The 24,604-nt window shown below is 35.8% G+C and overlaps 3 protein-coding genes across 3 annotated transcripts; 1 reads left to right on the forward strand and 2 right to left on the reverse strand.

The window, feature by feature from the left end:
• Nucleotides 1-340: 340 nt before the first annotated feature.
• On the forward strand, nucleotides 341-5,979 carry LOC113236871 (endocuticle structural glycoprotein ABD-5-like). The gene is made up of 3 exons (XM_026473084.1): nucleotides 341-393; nucleotides 938-1,065; nucleotides 4,918-5,979. Exons 1-3 carry the CDS (start codon nucleotides 385-387, stop codon nucleotides 5,120-5,122), a joined length of 342 nt encoding a protein of 113 aa, XP_026328869.1. The 5' UTR covers nucleotides 341-384; the 3' UTR covers nucleotides 5,123-5,979.
• Nucleotides 5,980-10,375: 4,396 nt separating this feature from the next.
• LOC113236744 (endocuticle structural glycoprotein SgAbd-5-like) lies at nucleotides 10,376-11,868 on the reverse strand. Its single transcript, XM_026472909.1, has 2 exons — nucleotides 11,633-11,868; nucleotides 10,376-10,568 (listed from the first exon to the last, which is right to left on the reverse strand). Exons 1-2 carry the CDS (start codon nucleotides 11,734-11,736, stop codon nucleotides 10,376-10,378), a joined length of 297 nt encoding a protein of 98 aa, XP_026328694.1. The 5' UTR covers nucleotides 11,737-11,868.
• A 3,264-nt stretch (nucleotides 11,869-15,132) lies between these two features.
• Nucleotides 15,133-22,682, reverse strand: LOC113236897. Its single transcript, XM_026473111.1, has 3 exons — nucleotides 22,431-22,682; nucleotides 21,223-21,341; nucleotides 15,133-15,454 (listed from the first exon to the last, which is right to left on the reverse strand). The coding sequence occupies exons 1-3, from the start codon at nucleotides 22,644-22,646 to the stop codon at nucleotides 15,271-15,273; spliced, it is 519 nt and encodes a 172-aa protein (XP_026328896.1). The 5' UTR covers nucleotides 22,647-22,682; the 3' UTR covers nucleotides 15,133-15,270.
• Nucleotides 22,683-24,604: the final 1,922 nt, after the last annotated feature.

Raw genomic sequence — 24,604 nt, forward strand, 5'->3', positions numbered from 1 at the left:
TTTTGTAGTGAATACAATGAAATAAAATACAAAACTATTCACTTGATTTGAGTATCACGCAGTTACAACAGCGTAAGATAAATAAGCAAAAATGTACCTTAGTAATGCCCATTTCGTCTGTTAAAGCGGCGAGTTGTCGGCCGACAGAGGCAAACAATTTACACAATTGACCAACACCCGCAACATTTTTGTGGAGCTCCTCAAATAAACTGTTTGATTTACATGATTGTGATTAGCACTTCGACCTGCAATGAAGCTTTGAAACATCCATTGTCAACACTGTGAAATGATATTTATAGCCCATCTCGCACCAGTACAGTGCACAGACGTACAGGACTTGTTCAGACATTCACATCCGTCAGGGCGTATTATTTTCAGGACAAAATGAAGATTGTGAGTGATTTCAAAATTGTTTTTATAAAAGAAAAGTGACGACCTCCGTGGTCAAGTGGCTTGCACACCGGTTTTCATAGCATCTCTGAGGTAGTGGGTTCGATCCCCGGCCGAGTCAATGTAGAAAATCCACTTTTTCTATATTGTCTCGGGTCTGGGTGTTTGTGGTACCGTCGTTGTTTCCGATTCCCAAAACAGAAGTGCTTTAGTTTTCTTACTTTGGGATCAGAGCAAGGTATATCATGTTGTCTAAAAAAAAGAGTGGTGACATCTTACAAATTTGTGTGGTTTAATTAATAGTACTATAATAACGCATACACTCAGCCTCGCACTAGGGAAACTGTATATATAGCTCGTGACACGGACAGAATAGATGACCACAAATTACACCTAAACTCACGAGAGAAACAAAAGGCCCGGGAATCGAATCCGGGACCTCTGTGGGACTAACCAACAACAATAAAGTTTAAACAGACTAATTTTTTGTTCTAACATTAATTAAAACGTGTTAGTTTGAAACTTGATAGTTCATTGCTTATTTCAGATTCTAATCGCCCTCAGTACTTTGGTCATCGTATGCGCCATTCCACAACAGCAGCAGGGACAAGCGCAGGCTCCTGTAGAAATCGTCAAACAAGACTCTGAAGTCGATGTAAATGGATACAACTTTGAGTGAGTACTGTGACGTGAGACATTCGTGTTAAAGCATTGATTTAGCTGAAATCATTTGAACGTTCATTAGTCTCGACATGGTCTCGACTAAATTACTGCCGATTTGCACTCGATAAAAAATTCAGACATTTTTAACCGCCTCGTGTTCTCTTTTTTCTTTTTGAATTAGGAATTAAATTCATGAATGCTTGTTATGAATTTAATTAAGTATATCTATAATCAAAGTTTAATATATATTACTACAGAAATAAACGTAAAGCCGTGGTAGCCTAGAGCGTTTGCGCAATATGTCCGATTCGTATCAATTCCGAATCCGAGAAATGACGGTCCGAAATGTCAGAGGGATCATTTTATCTCTATGTGTACAAGCGATATTCGTATTTTATCGGATATGAATCGGACGTAGTGCACAAGCGACAGCCGAATTGGATCCGAGTTTTCTCGATTTATAAAGTCTCGGATTCGGAACGAAGGCGAATCGGATGTAATGCGCAAACGCGCTTAATGGTTTGATCTACCGCTTCTCAAGCAGAGGTCGTGTGTTGTTGTTCGAAATTTATCTTTTCGGTGAAGGAAAACATCGTGACGAAACTTGTACGTCGATCAAGGTTCACAACCCTCGGAAAACTAGCCCAAGCCGTATAGGGTCAACGTGGCGGACTATGACCTAAACTCTTTTCTGCATATTTCGTTGTATTTACCTTAAATCAACCTTGGGACCTTTGTAACTCCTCATGTGAGAAACAAATTGGTAATCTTACCGTTTGACCCGCGATTAACCTTCCCAAGTTTTACTCAACATTTGAACGTTAACATTTTTAATTAATTCAAGTAATTATGTTATACGACCACATTTTTTAACAATTATGGGGGATTTTTCTTTAATTACCAAGTAATATATATTAGTGATCTGAAATATTTGCATTGGACGCAGATATATTAAGGGAATTATAATATTGCGGTTTAAAGTTACTTCTTTGCGTTGTAATAGGTAAATAAATGAAAATAAATATTAGACAACACCATACACGTTGCTCTGATCCCAAAGTAAGTAAGTAAAGCACTTGTGTTACGGAAATCGGATACAACAATGGTACCACACCCACACCCGAGATAATACATAGAAGTTAGTTTGGGTGTGTGATAGAAGATATAACAACAAATAATCTATTTTCGCTTTGTTTAACAACATTTGATGTAATTTCTAAGGATGTAATCACTCACTGTATATAATCATCAAAAGATATAACAACAAAAGGCATAATTTCAATGTGTATAATAAACCTTCATTATAACAAACATTAGATATAATGATTAGGTGACATAATGTAGAAACGGTATAAGTACTGCCGGTATAATGTATCAATTAATATAACAGAATATTTCATTTTACGAATAGTTGAAGCGCTTAACTAAATAAATTAGCAAATATACCTGAAATAGAAATATGACAATTCTTTATTTATTGTTGTTTGTGGGTGGTTTTAATATAATATATTTATCGGCGCATTGGCAAAATAGGACATTAGTGGCGTCACATCTATCCGATGGTCGTCATTAGAACGATTCTAGCGCTACCTAGCATCAATAGTAGAATGAATACCGAGCACTGGGGAGGTGGCCATTTTGAGCGGGTTGTCATCCTTGGGTCGTGGTAACATGCGCACGCACCCACGTGTTTGGTGGATGATATTTTTGAATCTTAATTAATCATAGCTATCCTTTATTGTTTCCTTAAGTTAGTGATTCTAAAATTTAAAATAATAAGAGAAGTTATTAAGATAACCCGTATTTTATGGAGATATCATCTACTCGGTCAACAACACACGCCTAGCGAGAAAAAAAATGGAAAATCACTCTGATAGCAGCACGAGTGCCTTCATATTTATTAAAACTTTGAGCAGAATATATAATTGCATATGCTAACCTAACCTAAACCCACAGGAGGAGGTCGAACCAACTAGCAAATACAAACAAATTCGGTTCTGGCAGTCGACGGCTACTGCCGCGGCGCGCTCGCTGCGCTCGCTCGGCTATTGTAGCTTTGTCATATACTAACATAACCTAAACCCACTAGAGGGGGTCGAATCAACTAGTAAATGCGAACAAATTCGGTTCTGGCAGTCGCCTGCCGCTGCCGTAGCACGCTCGCTGCGCTCGCTCGGCTCGTACAAACTTATCATGCATAGGGCGTACTTTAAGTTTCCGGAACTGGCCACTTACATAAACAATATTTAAAAAGTAATTACAACATTTGGTAAAACGGAACTCTTTGGCTGTAGAATACAGTTTGTTTCATCTGACTATCACTTGTTTTTACATTGTGGCGTCATTTTAGAAATTGGTTGTCTACATCACCATGGATTTTACTCGTGAAAATTTTCGTAGTATAATTTTCTACGACTTTAAGTGTAATTTAACAGCTCAGCGTAGCTTTGCTCGGCTTCGGTCGGCTTCGCTTCGCTTTTGGCGATGAATCACCATGCAAGACGACTATTTATAGCTGGTTTGCAGAATGCAAACGCGGTCATGTGAATCTCATTGACGAATTTCGTGATGGTCGCCCGTCCACTGCTGTGAACAACAAAAACATCGATGCTGTGCGCCGTATGATCCAAACAGAGAGGCATGTGCCCGATTCGGGCATCTTTAAACCACATCTTGAAACCAACCCAAGTGGCGCGCGTGTAAAGTGCCTCTAAGCGGATGATTGCTTCCTTTTTTAATAAAACTGGACTTGTGGCTACTGTTGCTTTGGATAATCGTTGTACCGTGAATAGTGATTAGTACACGACCATTTGTTTTCCTGAAGTCATTGACAAACTCCGTAAAAATAACCGTAAACGCCGTATGTAATACACGGCCAGAGAGAAAAATGAATTTTTGAAGATGAACAACGTTGACCTTATGAGCCATCTCGCGTGCAGTACCGACCTGGTACCTTGTGACTTTTATTTATTTCTAAAAATTAAGAACTAGTTACGCGGTCAACGATTTTCATCACCTGAAGAGACTGTCGAAGAGTATGAAAAATATGTCTCAGAGATTGTCACGGAGGAGTGGCATAAATGTTTTCAAAATTGGTTCATTCATATGAAAAAGTGCATTGAGGCTAACGGAGAATATTTTGAGAAATAATAAATTAATTTCTGACCATTTATAGTATTTTTTTCTTATTAATTCCGGAAACTTATAGTACGCGTATAGTACTCGTACACTAACCTTTTTTTCTTTCCGGGGGAAAATCCGTCATGGATACCACCGCGTCACGGGGAGGTGCGTGGTTATGTGAGACTCCTACTCACTAAAAACCCCCGGGTATTCCCGCACTCCGCAAGCGACGGGGTAGTGACCACGTGGTTTACGATCCACGGCCCCGCCTGCGGTTGCTTGCGACTGCGGACCCACCTCTGGGAGACCACGTATACTAACCTAACCTAAACCCACAAGAGGGGGTTGAATCACCTAAACAACCAGGAGGAGGTCGAACCAACTAGCAAATGCAAACAAATTCGGTTCATTCACCATTGCACCTAAACAACAATGGAATTATATTTATAATATATTATAATCAGTGAAAAGTGAGTGTTTATATAAAATGAACATTATGCCATCGGTATAATAAATTGAAAGATATACCCAGTGACCTTTATATCATGCAAGAATGTGTTGAATGTCTGTATACCTTAAATTAATTATATCTGTTGAGCGTTATATCGACTCAAAATATGTCATTTTTTGTTATATATTACGAACCGCACCCCTGCAAACCACTCGAAGACAGAGGTCGTCAAATTTGGTTGTACTTACTGAAACTTTAAAAACGTTCTAACACCGATTAAAATGTTCTAGGTTTGAAACCAGTGACGGCACATCGAGACAGGAGCAGGCTGAGTACAAGAATGACACCGATCAGCAGGGTCTCCTGGTCAGAGGTAGCTACAAATACGTCGCTCCTGATGGACAGAATATAGCCGTGTCATTCGTCGCTGACAAGAATGGATACCAACCCACCGAACAGAAAGATGGCCAGAATCAACAACCTGCTCAATCTTAACTATTTTTGTTTAAACGATTATTTAATTTAAATACATCATCAGTTAATTGTAGGCCGGGATTGGAGACTAAAAACATACATATTTATTTAAAACGTTTCATCTTCTCTATACATTTAAAGTTCAGTAGGTTTCGAAGTACTTCTTAACATACTCTCTAGACAAATTCATAACCAACATACGGAATAGACCAAATATTATACTTAATTCTAAACTTTGTGTTATGTCCTGTGAGTTCAAATTATGTGCGTGCCTATCCGCAGACAATAAGAAGTTTATTTTGTTACTTACATATTTTAGGGCAGATGTTCATATATTATCATGTAAAGGTGAATGTTCACCTTGCAAAGCGATAATGCTTTAACCACATTAGTACCAATTGTGTCACAAGGTTTTCGTTTCTTTATATTAAGAATTATTTAAATTGCGCTGTGTTTGGGTTTTCTTGGCTAAAATCAAATATAAATTTAAGAATAAAATTGATATTTTATAAAAGTGTGTCAACTTCTAGTCCCTGGTATGTCATATTGCGTTAAAAGCAAATTAGAAAGTACATACTGTTCGTGTGTAATATTTCTTTTAAAATTAGTAATATGTTCGCTTTGACAATATTGGGTCACGGTCTTCTCCAAATTAATTCTTAAATTGGACAGTAACAATAGTGACTCATCCAAGTACGTAAAAATTAGGTAAAACTAGTATATTTTAAATTGAACTTTGTAAATTTCTGTTACTTAATAAAACGTAAAGCACTAGAGTTCTCATTGGTATGTTGATTGGTGTATAAAATAGATATTAATACTTTTATAGTTTATAACTTTATTTAAGTTCTCATTATAAGCGTAGAAGATGTGGCCACTAACCCTAATATAACAATCATATCAATAAATTAAATGATGTATAGAGAAGACCGTCTAATGAATGATGAAGTTTTGACTTAGGTAATAATTTTGTTCCTATAATTAAATTTTCAAAATTAATTCAAAAACTTCCAAAAAGATTTTTTTCGCCAACTGAATGATGGTAATACCACAAAATAAATAAATGACTTCAAATTTATTAGCAATAGTTTGTATCTCATTGCTTGTTGTGTGTAATAATGAATACATATAAAATTTTGTTTTCTACTTATGACTACACTTTATTGTAACCATAAATAGACAATGACAAAATTTATAAATTATGGCCAAGTGCATTGGGCGAGTTTTTACAAGGTTAATTAATTATTATACCAGATACGAGGAATAGTAACCGTATCGTTATCATTATTTGTTTGAATTCGTCCGAAAACAGTATTGTAGAAAATTCAATGCTGCGTGTACAGTTCAGGACACGAAACTTACCGTTTGACATTTTAAGTAGGTTAATGAGTTTTTGATTTAGTTTATTACTGTTTCTTGTATTAGCAAAGCTCCTAAGGAAAAAGTTTGTTCAGGGACGTCTGGAAGAAGGGAAGACTGATACCTTACCTATTTCTGCCGCCAAGCAGGCATTTACATTGTGAATAAGCATTATTTAGGTGTGCAAGTTCCATTGTCGACCTCATCGTTATTACTTTTATTATTTGTTATGAAGAAACTTTCACCGTCATAAGAAGAATGGCCCATTTCGTCTAGGGAAATACGTTTTACGCTATGTCACAGATTACTTAACAGTAATTACGTAACATATACACCACTCTCATACAAAATTTAAAATACCTAGGCTATAATAACCCACTAAATCTAACTAATGACACCAGGCGCACTACGAGGGAAAATGAACCTAAACACGCGCTCAGAGAAGTGAAATAACGTTGCCCGCCATGTGCAGTCGTGCGGAGCCGAATGCTCATAAATGAAAGTATTGTGTGAACGCTTGCGCCGACTTCAGCGCATTTAGCGGTAGGCACTTATCGCGTAACCTTGAGCGAGTGACGGAGCACCGGCTAGGTTATGAGAATGACGTAATTTGGAGTATTGCTCGCATCTCTGGGTCGGAGCTCTCAAATACCAGCTTTATCCCACTTGATTCCATCTATGTTCGTGTTATCGACGATCCCAACGTCTCAGACTGCTTGGAGCCCCTTAGTCTACAAAGAGACGTTGGCTCTCTATCTGTGTTTTAGCGTCTGTGCACACAGTAGTAATAGGGAATGATCAGAAGAATTTTCAAACAAATTTTGCCGAAGAAGTAGCATCTGTATGGGTCTCTGAACGTCTAAGGTTGAAGTAGTAGTTAAGTAAAGTAGGATGTTGAGATGACGTAAACACAATTTCCGTAATAAGTTGATGTGTGAAGTAAAAAGTGTACAGTATAGTTTTGATTGCTTATCTGTAGCCGATTGCTGGTGAAGCGAGTTGTCAACTGTCTTTTATAACCATTTACACGTGAAATAAGTAAGTTGTGTTAAGTTAGCAAAAACATTGTACCTATTACATATTAAAACCACGTGGCCAACATTTTCATTCCTAACTTGCAATAATATTTGCTGCTACGACGTTTCTTTGTTTACCTACAAGACGTGACGTCAGGTGGTATGTTGGTTTTTGTATAATAGATTAAAAATATCATAATTTTCTGATTTTATTTTTTGATTTTAATATGTAAATTATTATTATTTCACAAAAATAATTGTTGAAACATCGTTTTTATGACACAAACATTTTTTCTAAATACATTTTGGATTTTCTTATTATTGTACCATTGCCTTATTATAAGTAAGAACATATTAAATCGACCTACCTATTTATTGCAAATGTACAATTAAAATTAATATGAATTTGTTTAGCGAAGTCATACATCAGAGTACTAAATGACCGACATAGTATTGGTAATGGGCCGGACGTGTTTGCAGGAGGGCTGATAGCCGACGGAGCAGACTTGTTTAAGAGTGGCGATTGCGTTAAGGCGGTTGACGACCGTGACGACTGTGGCTAGATGGACGAATGACCTGAGAAAAGTGTCCAGCAGCGGCTGGGTGCGGGTGGCACAGAACCGGGAGATTTGGAGTACTCAGGTTTATATCCACCAAAAATTTTGTGAATTGATAACGTTGTAGCAAGGTGTTTTTAAAGGTTTATTTTACCGGATCGCCCCTAAAGGATGGTAATGTTTTTAATATCTATGTACATGTGAAAGTCTTGTAAGGGCTGATATTGGATAAACCCTTGCTTAATTGTTCTTGGTTATAAATGTTATCAACAGATAACAAGTTTAACAGATAGTAAGTTTGTTCAAGGAAAATAATATATTACGTAAAAATACGTGTATTCATTATGAGCGTTTACTCCTTACTAACTTGGGTGACGTGTGTTGTTTGTATGTCATACAAGTCAAAAGAGTACAAAAATGTAGAGCGTGTAAGTTCATTGTAGGTTTTTGTTTATGAGGTATCTGTCTTAATTGTAGGTGTAAATTAAGGACAAAAATTTGCAAGAAATCTGTATAATATGCGCTTTGCGTATATTTTATTGAAAATAACTCTTTTTAAGCCTTGAAAATGCAATGATATAACAATTATACAATAGGTCTTAATGAGATGATCGTAAAATATGGAACACACGTTCCACTATGGCTTTTGATCCGTAGACGCAATGACAACCATATATTTTTCTAAAACCCAGCAAACTGCAATGGGAGAAGCGCTAAACGTCCAATATACATTAAAATGTTGTAAATATAATTATATGCTTCAGGTATGTCTAAAATTTGTAAGATAAAAGTATTTTTCTAGACACCATATGGTCATGTAGAATATATAGCGCTAAATTTTGAATGCGATATTTTCATTATAATGTACACTGGGTGTTTACGTGATCTTAGGATAATATTGTCTTGGACTGAATCATTTCACATGTACTTTTTGATGATGTGAGGACATACACACAGAGTTTGCGTTTAGGGTGCGTCTTCCTTCATACGCGTATAACTATATTTATTTATTTTTGACTACTTTGGGTATCGAAAAAATTTATATTATTTACATTGTATATTTAACATGGCTACAAGCTACAACGTAATTATAGAGTTTATCTCTTTTTTATTTGTTTTTTAACCTGTCCGGTCTTGAGTTTCAAATTATTGTCTAGCACTACCAATAACTACGATCCGAATTATTTACGCGCCGTTGTTTCTGGTAGTCAGACGTCTAATGTGAACTGCTAAATGATGGATTATATATATCTTGCTGACAAACCTTCACTTTCAAGCATAAACGCATCAGATCACATCACACATACACGCCCGGTTAGTTTATTTTTTATTACACCCCACTTTTTTACAATAACTAAGTGATGGGACGAACAAGTCGTGCGCCTGATGGTAAGCGACACGCCTGTGCATAACAGTTGCAGTACCACTCAGAGCTTTAAATCACAATAATCTGAAGCGCACTGCCACTGTGCCCGACACCTTGAGACATGACAAGTCCCATGTGCCTGTAATTTCATCAGCACCCCTTACCCTTCGAAACTTGTTGGCGACATAAATTACTTTACATATACACTCCCATTTTTTACTTTTGATTTGTACTTATTTTATATTTTGCCATTTTCTACGTTTTACTTGGACGAAGCCTTTTCGGTGTGACCTAGCGTCTCTCAAGCAGAGTCCGTGGGTTCGAATCCGGTCTGGCACCTCTGAGTTTCTTGGAATTTTCGTGCAAAATTTAATTTGAAATTTACCGTCAGCTTTTCGGTGAGGGAAAACATCGTGATGAAACGCGCACGTCGAAGAAGGTTCACAAGTCTCTGGTAACGTGTGAAGTTCCCTACCCGCATTGGGCCAACGTGGCAGACTGTGGCCTAAACTTTCGTCTGAGAGGAGATCAGTGCCTAGATATGGGTTAATGATAATGACTTGGACGAAGCGACATCTTTGTCATTTATCCAGCTTCATTGATACCAGCGTATTGAGGCGTTTTCCAATGCCTTGTTACAAAAAGCAAAGAGATAAGTTGGTAATGTTTTAACGATTTGGTAATAAACTATTTTGCGTTGTTTCTTTCTTTCTTTCTTTCACTAAGAAGAAATTGTTCGGTTCTTCCCATATCCATGGAGATGAAACAAGCTCAACAAATAAATTTCAACTTTTTACATTAGGGACTTGCCTAACATAGAAAGTTGAAGTTTTATTACAAAGTGTTTTCAGACGTGTGATTTATTGCTCTTTTAATCTACTTTTAATAAAAAAATATACGGGGCAGAAGCTTTATATATTTTGTTACTACAGAGTTAACTAACAATAAAACGGACAAAGTTTTTTATATAAATAATTTATTGACTTCCTTTAGGAATAACACGAATCTGTGGGTTGTAGCCTTTGTCATCAGCCGTGAAAGTAACCTGGTACTCCTGGCCATCTGGACCGAGGTAGGAATAAGAGCCTCTAACGCCAATGCCTTTATGTTCTCCCACTGTGATAAGCTGGGCTTCTTCTTCGCGTGATACCCCGTCACTTGTTTTGTAGCTGAAAAAGTTGAAATGCATGATGATCGAAGTCCTTGTTGCAAAAGATAATTTCGAGCTTTGTAGAAAGTTTTGAGTTCTAATGTTTTAAGTAATTAACCAATGCTTAAACTATATTCGTGAATTAATTTTTATCAAAGTATTCTTATTTATCATTGAAAATAAAAATATTTATTTTGTCTCAATAAATATTCAGCCAGCAGCAAAAATATCAAGCTATTTATTGCACTATGTGTGGTGGTAATAATTAATGTTATAGAATAACTTTCTAGAATAAAATTTCTTTGCTGCTGATAGTACACACGAACTGATTATCATTAGAGCCTATGAACACGGCGTAATTTATACACGCCGACGACGCGCAGATGACGCGCAGATGACGCGCGTAAACGCGATTCAAACGCGATGCAGTCGCAGCGAGTAAACCTTTGCACACGTTCACAAATTCAGTGGCGCCGCTAACGCGCGTCATCTCAATACCTCCAACACACTGGGCTAACTTAATTTTTGCACCTCCTGTTTTTATTTTGTTTTTTGTTGCTATGTTTTTTTCATAAAATTAGTTTTTTTGTCTTTTATCCAATTTTGTGTTTGGTTACTTTATTTTTTTGTACAAAATTCGGGAGCATAATATTAGTAAGTAAATATGACTGTTTACAAAAATAACAGGAAATAACCAAAAAAGAAAGATGGCGTAGTGTTCATTGGAGGCATCAATCTACGCGTTTTCGCGTCGCAGACGGGCGTGTGTTTGCATCGCGTTTTACGTGCGTTTGAATCGATACAAACACAACAATCTGCTTTTTGAGTCTCAGCACAGCAACGTAAACGCGCGTTCTTGAAACGCGTTTCGTCGACGCTTATAAAATACGTCGTGTGAATGGGCTCTTAGTTATCGGTTTCTTATCACGGCATGACTTCTTATTATTTCCCCGTTCTGTCATTCGTTAACGTGGAGCGTGTAATAAAAATATCGAGAAAATATTAAGGAGTCATCAACAAAACGAAAGTCTATATTTGTAACAAATTTGTTACAAATCAAAGGTAGTAATAATAATGACTTACACAAAGTTGTAGCCATCTTCCCTAACAAACGTCGCTTCAGTGATGATCTCTACTTTGGGCTTATCTGAATCTGCACTGAGGGCAGCCGCCACCAGCAAACTCATGAAGAACAATTTCTGTTGCCAGACATGTAGAGGCAATAATTATTAATACAAATTAATATTATAAATGTGAATATAACTCTGTTACATTCCCACGCTTAAACCACTGAACCAATTTTGATATAGAAATAGACGGGACTTACTACTGCTTTTTGTCACAAAAACAAATTTTAAAGAGGGTGAAATCGGAATTAAAAGTTTGTATGTAGAACTAATAGGACTATAAAAATTAGTATAGTACAGAAGGCTACTCGAAGTTAATTTCCCTATTTAAGATTGAATACCGTTCGATCAAACATTAATTGCTCGAAAACGTTTACTCCATAATATATAATAAAAACTACTTATTCTATGCAGTCGAAGTGCGGACACCAGATAGTAAAGAATACAATCTGATAGCAATTACTTTACTTTTCCCACTGTATACTGAATACAATTTGTGCTAAGTTAGTTAGTAAACACAGAGCAGCTTAAAAAGAATTTTAAACAACATGTTTGCTTTTTATTACACATTATATCGAATTTTTAGGTTTTCGCGATTGCTACACACTGGATAAGAAACTATTTTTTTCCAGGTAAAAAAAAATAAAAATGTATATTGTTAAAGTATTTTGCAAGTCGTATGTAGCGTATATTGGAATATACACTAAAGTTCAGAATAGGGTGGTTGATAATGTAATAATGGGACCTGTAAACTCGAAATGTTGTTTTGTGTGAAGAAACAATTTTTTTAAAAACACTAAGTGACGGGACGAATAAGTCGTGTGCCTGGTGGTAAGCGACACGCCTGTCCAGTTGCAGTGGGACTCAGAGCCAAAACATAACAATCTGATGGGCACTGCCACGGCGCCAGACACCCTGAGATATAAGTTGACAAGTCCCATGTGCCTGCAATTTCACCAGCACCCTTACCCTTCGAGACCAGAACACAGAAATGTTCATATTACTGCATGACAGCGGAAATAGGAAAGGTGGCAACACTTCCCCGGACGAATTCGTTCACAAGGAGCTCTACTACTACTATGTATTTATTGAAAGATACACAATCAACTTAATACAAAATAATCTTAGAAGTTAAAGCACATGCGTTCAACATACAAGGTAATAAATCGCTACAGGAGTATACAGCACGAAAAATTTAGAGTTAACCAATTGAATAAAAAAAAAATTTGAAATATAAAATTACAGCAATAATTAATTATAAGGGATGTAAGGATCAGAACATTTGCTTGCACATGCGAATATACGGCTTAGTGTTTTTATATGTACAAATGTACGCGATTCAGATCCGGAAAACAAATAGTTTCAATTCCAGTGATACATATATCATTTTTTTTATTAATAATTTTGGCTTGGATACAAGTCCTTTGAGCCATGTCTTCGTTTAATTATGTTTCTGTATATATGGCCACCACAAAGAGGATAGGCAATTTGAGGCGGCCTGCTTCGATTGACTCGGGATTCCTTATAAAGGGCCGGATTCGCTCTGGACCTTTTGGAGGGAAAAGTGTCGTTTTTATTTTGACTTTCAATTATTTTGTGAAATCTAGTTTAAAGTGGACTAGGATAGTGCTATTGTGCCTTAATCGAAGATTAAAACGCGAAATTATACGAATCTCGAACCAAAATACTCGTATCGGCCCGTTCTAAGGAATCCCGCCTCAAATTGCCTATCCTCTTTGTGGCGGCCATATTTACAGAAACATAATTCAACTTCATGTACCAAAAAAGAATAATGTACCAAGACTTGGCTGTATGGTGTAAAACCTTTGCTTTTTCCTTTATGGAAAGAAGAAAAAAAATTAAAAAGGGCCTATACGGGTATTTTAGTTCGAGATTCGTATGATTTCGCGTTTTAATCTTCGATTAAGGCATAATAGTCCTATTCCACTTTAAACTAGATTTCACAAAATAATAAGTAATATGTCAATAATAAGTCAAAATAAAAACGACACTTTTCCCTCCAAGAGGTCCAGAGCGAATCTACATATATCATTACATTGATACAGTCTGATATAGACTTGGCAAAATACGAAAATAGTGTCAGGGCTTATTGCATAATAATTTCATAAAAATGAGTTCCTTCGTTTAATTGATTATCCTGACCTAAACGATGACATGGTGTATTATGTTAGTTAATTAGAATATCACAATAACGCATTTCTGCGAATGATTAACGCCTACTAAAAATGAAAAGCAATTTATGATAAAAGCAGAATTTGGTTTTGTCTGCTCACGCCTTAAGTCGTATGCCAACAATTTGCATCATATTATACATACAATACTTTTTTGAGCAATTCATGCCATTTCAAAGTAGGTACTCGTAAAAGCATTACCAAAACTTTATGCGTCAACCTACATAGTATCCACCCACATAAACTTATCTATATAGTTAGTTGCAATGAGGAAATATATGCTTCAAATCTTGCTATTGTTGGCAATGCAATTCTGTTACGGGTGTAAATAATTTTGTACAGAATAAATATGATTTGCTATGTAGATAAATATTATAGATAATATAATAAGTTTAGATAAATTTATTAACAAACCTCAGTCTATCAAGGCTCTTTACTGTCTTTTTGTCTAAACGTTGTGGTACCAATTTAGTTGAAATTTGTAACTTACCAAGGCAATCATGTCAATGGGATTTGTTTTTTTTTCGATAAACACAATAAAGATGGTAGTTTCAAACTAATAAAATTTCTATCAGCTTCTTCTTAAATACAGTGATTGTTTGTTTTGTTACATAGATTGGCTAAGTATTGTACAAGTGATAACAGCATTTGGTGACGAAATGCTGCGTAATAATTTCACTGTCGTAAAATGATTTGGCATACATTCTCATTCTTGAGTAGTCACAGAAAAATTGTACAGAGCTTTGTACGTACCAATAGTCAACCACATACACGTTCTTTTTGGGTCAGGTTTGTTATCAGTTACGAATATTTCATTGAGTAAAAAAAGACTAAAGGATATCGACTCATCCGAAGAACAGAGTCCGACGTGATTAAATAGCGAAATGAGAATAAGTACGGTAATAGAATAATTTCGTTATTCAAACTAAGGCCTATGTAAAGGCGTCTTGAGAATTTATACATCTTATTTCGTTTCGGAAATATTAAATCGAACAACGGTTAATCTGACATCCACAGCGAAAAAGAATGAACGAAATGTACTATGTCCTGAGAACAAGTAGTCTTGCACATAGATTTTTGTTTTACGGATGAGTCGATTATATTCTTTCCCAATCCGCCAGTGATTGATAACGTATATGTAGATCTATACCTTTTTAGAGAAGGCCTATTCTTAACAGTTTTATATGTGGTGGTATTGCAGTAGTGAATCCATAAAGTATAATAAGATTGATGCTGCAAGTTAAAAGCGTAAACGTAAAATCAAGCACATATATTTTTAAGTAATGTTATTTGTAATAATTAACTTATTTACAAAGATATATATTTCATCATAAATATAGTTAAATAAATATAAATCGCAGTCTTTTATTTCTACTGTCGAAACTATTCGAACTTCCTTATATTATGAAATTTTCTTGATGATTGTTCGATAGCCTCTTTTACCAGCTTTGTAAGACATTTCATACAGCTGCCCTTTGTTGTCGTACCATCGAACAGTTCCGAGGACGTCGAGCGCTGCTTCAGGTGTCCCAGGATTTAGAATAGCCCCTTTTTCCGTTCGCGATGATCCGTCACTGGCTTGGTAACTGAAAGAAGAACGCATTTTTTTATATTACCAAGTGACGGGACGAACAAGTCGTGATTCTAATGGTAAGTGATACGCCTGTCCATAACAGTTACAGTGTCACTCAGAGCTTTAATTCGCAAAGATCTGAGGGGCAGTGCCACAAAGTGCCTGAGACACAAGTTGACAAGTCCCATGTGCCTGTAATTTCACAAACACCCCTACCACATGCTCACATTACTACTTTGCGACAGAAATATGTAGGTAAGGTGGCAATACTTCCCTGGTCTTTCACAAGGAGCCCACTGCTAGTAATAAATATCCGAATTATCAGGATACGCAAAGAAGTCGTGTCCGGATAACATATTGGTCGAATATCCGGATTGCAACTCCTACATGAAATTGTAAATGAAAAGATATCTTTTCGGAAGTTATTCTGAAAGTAATTAGTAATTAACTAATTTGAGGGTTTTTACGTATACAAAGTGTCAGATTATAATTTTTTGTTAAATTGACGCTCATTTGGGTCCTGCACTCAAACTTTATTTACAGCATATTAAATAATAACAATAAGGTAGATATTTTCTTTGATTTCTTAATAACAAGGTAATTTCTAAACGTAAGAACTGAGCTCGAATTCCAATCCAATGATTGGTGACATCAGCGCAGGATCGAAGAAAGTGGCGTATTCTCGTTTCGGAGCCAAGATGCATTTTGGGTCACTGAGCCGGACGGCGGAGTAAGGAAGTAACAATATTTTTGTTTACAGTGAATTCTTATAAGAACGAAAAATGTAGGCATTATATGCCTCGTTATAATAAGTTTATTGCATGTCACAATGTTTTACTGTAGTGATTTTCAATATTTTTTTGTGAAATTACTCCACTAGTTTGTTATAGTTTATTCATGCAAAGATCGAACACTCACAAAAAGTGCTTATTGCACATAGAAAATTTGTAAGGTTCGTTCCGTAGCTCAGTTGGGAGAGCGTCAGGCTTACAATTTAACAATTTTTCACATAGGGTAAAAAATTTTCGTAAATCATTATTTTTAACCAAATTAATTTTTTTTGTCTCTATCCGAATCGCATTTGAGAAATAATGTAAAGACAAGCATGATGTGCAGCTTTAGGAATCTCTTTACATATGGAACTAATGGGAATAACAAGATTAAATTTATTTCACTAGTTGCATGCATGGAACATTTAGGCTTTAATTGTTTGAACTACTGGGAACAAACCTATGCTGAAGGCGCAGGTTCAAGTCCAGCCAGATTGAAGGAATTTTTTTTAGTGTTATTCGTTGCATTAATAAATATTATATACCTTCTTCAGTGTAAAATAATTTTTCTTATTTTGTGGCCCGGTTATGCGGTTGAATTCAATGTTTGCGCAAGCCAAGTGGACTTATGTGTTATTTATAAACCGTAACATTTTTATTATATTTTTTACAAGCTGACTTACATAAAGTAGATAGTTAGTTATATAGATAATTTTATTATATATTTTATTATACATATGTATAGCTATTCTATCAACATGTATCTACACCGTTGTTAAAGTTAATTAATTAGAACCGTTACTGAGCAAGGATTAATGTTTTATTTGCAGTATTATACGATTATAGAAACGTGTTTACGTTTAAGACAAATATTGACCACGTTTGTGTTGTTCAAATATCTAATGTGAACATTAGGGGCACTTCAGTTTGCTAGTTATATAGGTATTTCTTGTATAAAACATTTTAGAACTCATGAAGATTGAAATATCTACAGATAGAAGGGGTGTGCCTTAGTGTTCGATCTTTGTGTTAATAAAGAAACTAGTAGAGTAATTAAAAAAAGAATATCATTGTAGTAAAACATCGTGGCATTCATTAAACTTAAAAATTACATTATTAAATTACATCTCTAGTCAGGCGCTGATAGCTGTAAAGGTATGTGGCTGAGTGAAGAAATAGATTTCTCACAGATGGCGCTATGGCAAAAAAGTCCTTAAAAACCAAATGAAGGTCGGCAATAAGCACATAGAACAATTCGCTAGGTCTGGTAGTTCGTTCTGTAGCCTGGTTGGAAGAACGTCTGGCATGGTATGCTTGAAGGAGCTGGTTTGCATCCAGTCGGTAACCTATCACAAACTCGAATTTGTTTTTTCCGAAATAACGTTTGTTCGAATTTTCATTGCCCGAAAACCGAATTCTAACGAAACTGTTGTTCTTTCAGAATATGTTGGATGTTTATCGCAAAGACACGATTAGGTTTGGTTAGGTTAGGTTAAGTCAGGTTTAAAAAACATTTTCCTCTCAAAACTTACTTTCGAGGTTATGAAAATTCGAGCAAACGTTATTTCTGGAAAAAGTCATTTCGGACTTCTGATAGATAGTCGTGGGGACCCAATCCAGTCGGATCGATGGAATTTTTCTTATTTTTCGATCTTTGTATTAATAATTATAACAAACTATTGGAATGATTTCACTAAAAATAATTAAATATCACGCTAGTAAAATATGACATTCAATGTGAAAAACACGTGACATTCAATTAACTTAAAAATTAAGATTGAAATAATCAAAAATGTCTTACATTGTTTTTGCATTAAATTGATTCAGTGAAAGTTACTGTGAAAGTAAGACGGTAGTGTTATATAAAAATACTTGCATATAGACATTTTTTCAGGTTTACAATTCGTCAGTTTTTGGTGTGTAATGTTACACCATTATTCCGACATTTAAATAATAAATAAACAAATAACACACGCACACTCTCAGATCATACAAATCTGAGCACACACTCATAGCCACGCACTAGGGAAATTACTATTACACACTAGGGGCAATGCTGACATTACTGCTTGGCGGCAGAAATAGGGAAGGTGGCAGTACTTCCCTGGATGAACTCTTTCACAAGGAGCTCTAATGGCACTGATTACTGATTTGGGAAGTCGATTTCAATGATTCTGATGTAGTTGGAAAGAAGGTACCTCAGTTGTAGTTTCATTCAAATTTGAAGATAATATTCCACCTCTAAGGGTAGCAAATTAGGGGATGAACCCAGTTTATTGGCTCTCATCCGCTTCCCGTTAACCAATTTCAATACAACTTGGCAAATAGATGTAATTCCACTAACTACTGTGATCAGTTTTTTAAAGTTATAATGTGCAACCTCTGCAATTTTTGTATATGAAGAAATCCTACTAAAAACCGTTCCTTTCGTTAGATTTACCAAAATTGTGTAGTGTATACTTCTATACGTTATGTGGTATATTTGAGAACGTTATTTTAGTATAAACTTTGATATGCTAATATGTCTGAATAATAGGGATATTCGACAACCATATAATCGGGGACATATACAAAGTAACGGAATTATAAGGGTATTCGACCCGAACACGGACATTCAACTTAAAGAGGAGGCGTACCGCATACCACGTTTTTGTGATAAGTACACTACATTAATCTTGTTCTACTTTTTACAACATCATTGTCATATGATACATGGGCATGTAAGCTATTGCGGTGACAATTACGTCTGACAATGGCAAAAAATAAATTGAGGATAAGTTGCGAACTAAACGATGATTCGATAAAGCAATTATCGTATAGTTAAATCCTAAACTTGCAACATATTTAACGTTTCATTTAATGTGCTGCATTATATAATCTTATTATTACGAAATGATTGGTTCCGAGTGAGGAATTGTAATTCACTTTTAATTAACTCACAAGATCGTATCTTTTTTATGCCACAAGAACGAATGAAAGAACAGGTAAGTGGAAGTTTCAAAAAGTAAGTCACATCCTGGTAGGCAGAAAGCCAAGAAAATTTGTCATGGGAGACCTCAAAATGTTTACTTTCGCCAAAAACAATGCTGTTGGGTCACGTACTCAGTTAATCGGGGCATATACCTACACGATTTATACACGGAAGGCCAATAAAAGTCAATTTACATAAACATGACATTCCTTGTGAGTACCTATTTGTTCGCAAATATTTTTTTTGCGTCGCGTCGTCGGTGATCTATGAAGTGTAAATCATGATTGTTCTATTACAAACAAATGCTTAGTATTTTGTTTGTCTATTATTCAACAGTATATTAGTGAACAAGCTCATTTACATATTTAACACAACAATTCAACACTAACATTGTATCTGTCAGTACTACTACAACATTTGTCTCAAACTAGGGAATACCTTTGCACCATAAGTTCTAGAACAACGACATTAACGGCGCGTGTACACGCTAAGAAATTTGTCGTGTCTGCAAAAAAAAAAAAGAAAATATTTTGTGTCTGTTGCAGATAAGAAAATGATGACTATGTACACGATACGAATTCTTTCGGGCAGACGTGTGTAGGTAGCTGTCCTATTACTACCGACTGTCAAAAGAAATAAAGAGGAAATAAAGAGGTTGGTCGTTTATTGACAATGCGCCCTATGCAATAGCGGCAGAGCGCGTCGCGTCGGGGGTAGACAAGATTTTTTTCTTGTGCGGCGCCGAGGCTGTGTACACAGTTTGTGTGTAGAAACGACACGAATTCTTTCATAGACCAGGCGACTTTTCTTAGCGTGTACACGCGCCGTAACTATACTACCCAGAACATCAAAACTAGAACCAGTCGGTCGATTCAGAACCTTACGATAATTCAGTTGTCGACCGATTCGGTTTGATATAATACGATTTCTTTTCATTTTTATGCACAGCACCTGAATCGAGCGTCAAACTGTCGTATTCGAAACCGAACCGAAATGACGTCACATCCGTATGATTATTCTTCTCGACCGGCAAAGGCCACAAACGTTATTCAGAACACAATTATCGAATGAAAGTTACCGAACGTCCTATTGTTTACAAAGCAAGAATATAATATGGAAATGTTTTATTATAGGAAATGAAAGTATTTTTCCGGATTTAAATCGCGTATATTTGTTTTTTCAAACAAACCGACGTTTCGGGCCCTTTACAGGTCCCATGGTCACGGTTGACACTCAGGACATTTCCTATGTGTAACAATCGCGAAAACCTAAGAACTCGAAATGTGTTATTATTTTAAATAAAGTCTGGATTTATATTAATTTATTTTAAAGCAAGACTAAGGCATATATTATATGTTAAGGCATATATTATATAGTATATATTAAAGCATATTTTAGGCCTTTTAAAGTCTTAAAAATGTATATAAAAGGATTTTCATTTTTTTATAATCTATTTCACCAATTAACTCCGTAAACGCTGCTGGATAAATATATCGAATCCGAATCCGAATCGCACGTTTAACTCGAATGTTCTGAATAGCTCGGAAAGCGCCCTTCGATTCGAGAACCAATCCAATCGAACGATTCGGTTAAAATATCGAAGAGTTCTGAATCCGGGCCCTGTTTAGAAAAGTACATTTCCCAATTTTTTTTTTATAATACCAAGTGACGGGACGAACAAAGTCGTGTGCCTGGTGGTAAGCGACACGCCTGTCCACAACAACGGCAGTGCCGCTCAGAGTTTTAAATCGCAAAGATCTGAGGGGCACTGTCACTGCGCCCGCCACCAAAGTCCCATGTGCCTGTAAATTCACCAGCATACTTATTCTTCATAACCGGAACGCAGTAATGCTCACATCACTGCTTAGCGGCAGAAATAGGTAAGGTGGCAGTACTTTCCTGGATGAATTCTTTCACAAGGAGGTCTACTGCTACCAAATTGGACATAACTGGGATCCATCTAGCGCCATGTTTCTTTAGATGTCCTCAAATTTCTGTAGATGGTGAATATGTAAATTAAATAATACTTTTTATACTTACTGAAAATTATACGAGTTGGGCATGTTGGCGGTTTCGTATTGTATCAATTGCGGCGGCGGTTGACTGTTGATGTTTGGGCTGGCTGCTGCAATATGCGCCAAGAGACACGTGTTCAAAACCTGGAATTTTAACCACATATTCTTCATTATCTTATTTTTACTGTACTATATAAAGTTAAACCTTCTTTGGATGAGTTTAGATTTTGTATTGTACTTTCTTCTACTTGAATTCCATTTTACTTCGATATAGGGTAAAAATTTACGTATAGTCAACCATTGATTTGTAACATTTGTTATTACAAGTTACAATCTTACAAAAGCATCTATGTAAGATTGGTAATAAATAATCTTAAAACAAGCTTCATAAATTACCTACTTTTCTAAATAGTGATATCATACCAAAACTGGACACAGGTGTATCAGTACCGTAAGCTTCCTTTCATTTTAAATATATTTATAATTGGAACTGGTTTAACCACATTTCTATCCAATGTCTAAATGTGCACTTGATCAGATTTTCTCCATAGCAATTTTTCATTTGCATATGGAAATATTTATGTTCAATTTAAGTAACTGAAAAAGGAAAAAGTTCAAATGTGTACAACTTTAAGAATAAAAATGGGCGTTAGAGGTTTGAACAAACTGCAATATGGGGGCGCAGATGAGGCAAAGGCCAAGCTAAAGACCAACGCTAGCACGCAAACAGGCAGTAGCCGGTTTCAACATCTTGACGACACCGTATAATCGAGGAGGAGGTCAACTGATTGCAAAGTTGGAAACGCATATCAACGCTGATTTTATATATTAATCCTGGTATTTACATTACATAGGTTACTCTGATCTCAAAATAAGTAACTAAAGCACTTGTGTTATAGAAATCGGAAACAACGACGGTACCACAAACACTCAGATTCAATACCTATAGAAAAGTTAGTTTTTTTTTGGACCTGGGACTTCAGACACCATGAAACCCGGCGGCGTACAAGACAATCGAACACGGAGATCGTAAATAAATATTTAATTGTAACTAAATTTATTGCACACCTTCTAATTGTTTTTCAGTATTTTCGAAAGGCATTATTAGGATATTTTTGAAAAATTAAAGTAAGGTAATAAAGTAAATCGAATTTGAGACTAATTACGTGTATATTTTATACACGTAATTAGTCTCAAACTTGGTATAATTTCACTCTATTACAGATTATTTACCAGTGCAAGCAGCATGATGTGTAGCGCGGAACAAGAGGACTGGTGACTTCCTGGACCGGCCGTAGTCCGAATGCGTCCGCAGTTTCGTAAGATCTCCTTTATATATAAGAAGTGTGATGTACTGCGCGGCAGCGGATACGCAGCGTCGTTGGACCTGAAACTGAACTCTCTGTGACCATTAACAAGTGACACATCAATGGAAGACCAAGTATGCATCACGGATTGCTGGAAACGTTCAAGCGCGAAACAATAGGTCCTAAATAGTCGCACAAATTGGTACTATTACTGTTAGAGAATGTATGTGTATTCATAAGAAGGAATAACATAAACCAGAAAAGGAAAATACCTTCGTGAAACCGTTCTTCAAAGTTGGAAACTATAACGCGTTCAAAAATTCTTTTTTATTTCATAATAAGTATAAATATTATGAAATCAATAATCACTAAAGACAACAGCACGTACGTCGCTCCGATCACAAAGTAAGTAACTAAAGAACACGTGTTATGGAAATCGGAAACAATGACTGTACCACAAACACCCAGACCCGAGACAATATATAGAAAAGTTAGTTTTTCTACATTGACCCGACCGGGGATCGAGCCAGGACCTCAGAGATGACACCATGAAAACCGGTGTGCAAGCCACTCGGCCACGGAGGTCGTCGATTTATATTTAAATTTTTTGCTTGACAATCTCAATATATCGAGTTCTTAGGTTTTCGCGATTGTTACATATAGGAAATGTAACTTTTCCAGGTGTCATGGTCATGGCCATGTTAACATGTAATTATGTAAAATAAATAGTTTAATCCCAGTATAATTTCTTATTTATCTATTAAATTTATCATGAGATTTTCGGTGAAGGAAAACATCACGATGAAACGCATGTCGAAGAACGTTCACAAATCTCGGTAAACGTGTAAAGTCGCCAACCCGCATTGGGCCAGCGCATCGTGGCGGACTATGCCATAAACCCTCCTCTGAAAGGAGATCCGTCACCAGCCGTAGGACGTATAAAAGGGTTGATGATGATGATGATAATTTCTTATACTTTGACATGTTGAGAAATAAATAATGTAATCTAATAACAAAATTTTAATATTAAGAAGACTTCGAACATAACAGTAACTGCTATTTTTTATAATAAATTAAGTATAAATCATATTTATAAAGATATTTTGGTGTCGTTGTCCTTTTTAAAACTTTTATAGTTTTAAACTTTTATAATACACGTCCGAATCACCAACTAGAGTATTCAAAATCGTCGTGGTATCTACATCCAACTTAAAGTACCTAAGTGCATAAACTTGATATCAATTGTGTTACATTGCTTTCGCTAGTCATCTGCCACGAATAGATTGTGCAAATATTTTCTTTTTTATCCGATTTCAAGGACATCAACCTCAGTTTCTGATTTTTATGAGCAGTACGTGTCTAGAATCAAGCTGACTACTTGACAGAACACAGCTTTTATTTAACACCTACCATGTATTGCGCCGCAGTGTAGCAATAGTCATGGTCATAGTGTAGAAAGAAAAAGTAATAATTTACCATAAATGCACTAGCATTAATTGCTAATAAGTAGAGTATAATCAATATTCTCCTCGATTAGCTACTTTTTTCTAATGGGAAGATTTTGTACTTTATTTTCGCGGTTATTATTAGCGAGATCTCGTGTATTTTGTGACCCAGTGTTTTTGACGACGTGCATTAAAGAGACCTATCAATACTTGTGATTCATTATCAAAGCTTCAAAAAAGCTAATTGAGTACAGCCTGTAGAAGCAGGGGGTTATAAACTTGATATAGGTTATGTTTATAGCATTGTCTTTTATTTCGATTCAGATGTTTGTTCGTAGTAGTCGAAAACAAGTTTTCAGTTCGTCCCTAAAAATAATAAAGAACTTCCTGAATATTCCTAAATCTGCCAAACTCTGCAACATTTACATGTTCTATTGCAATAAAAATGAATAATAATTAAATCTGCCCAAATAGCAGAAATCTGCCACAAATGGTCACACTGTTCTCAATCTCAAAGTGACATTGGTAAGAGGCCTCTTGTCAAAACGTTCCTTTGCTAACTTTCGTACTATCATTTAAATATTGTCTAAACATTTTTGTCACATAGCGTTTTATTTTTTACTTTATGTCAAATTTTGTTTTTTTCAATTTCAAT

Source organism: Hyposmocoma kahamanoa, unplaced genomic scaffold, assembly GCF_003589595.1.
Source record: "Hyposmocoma kahamanoa isolate Upper Pololo Valley unplaced genomic scaffold, ASM358959v1 92, whole genome shotgun sequence".
In the NCBI taxonomy this organism is placed as follows: Eukaryota; Metazoa; Arthropoda; class Insecta; order Lepidoptera; family Cosmopterigidae; genus Hyposmocoma; species Hyposmocoma kahamanoa.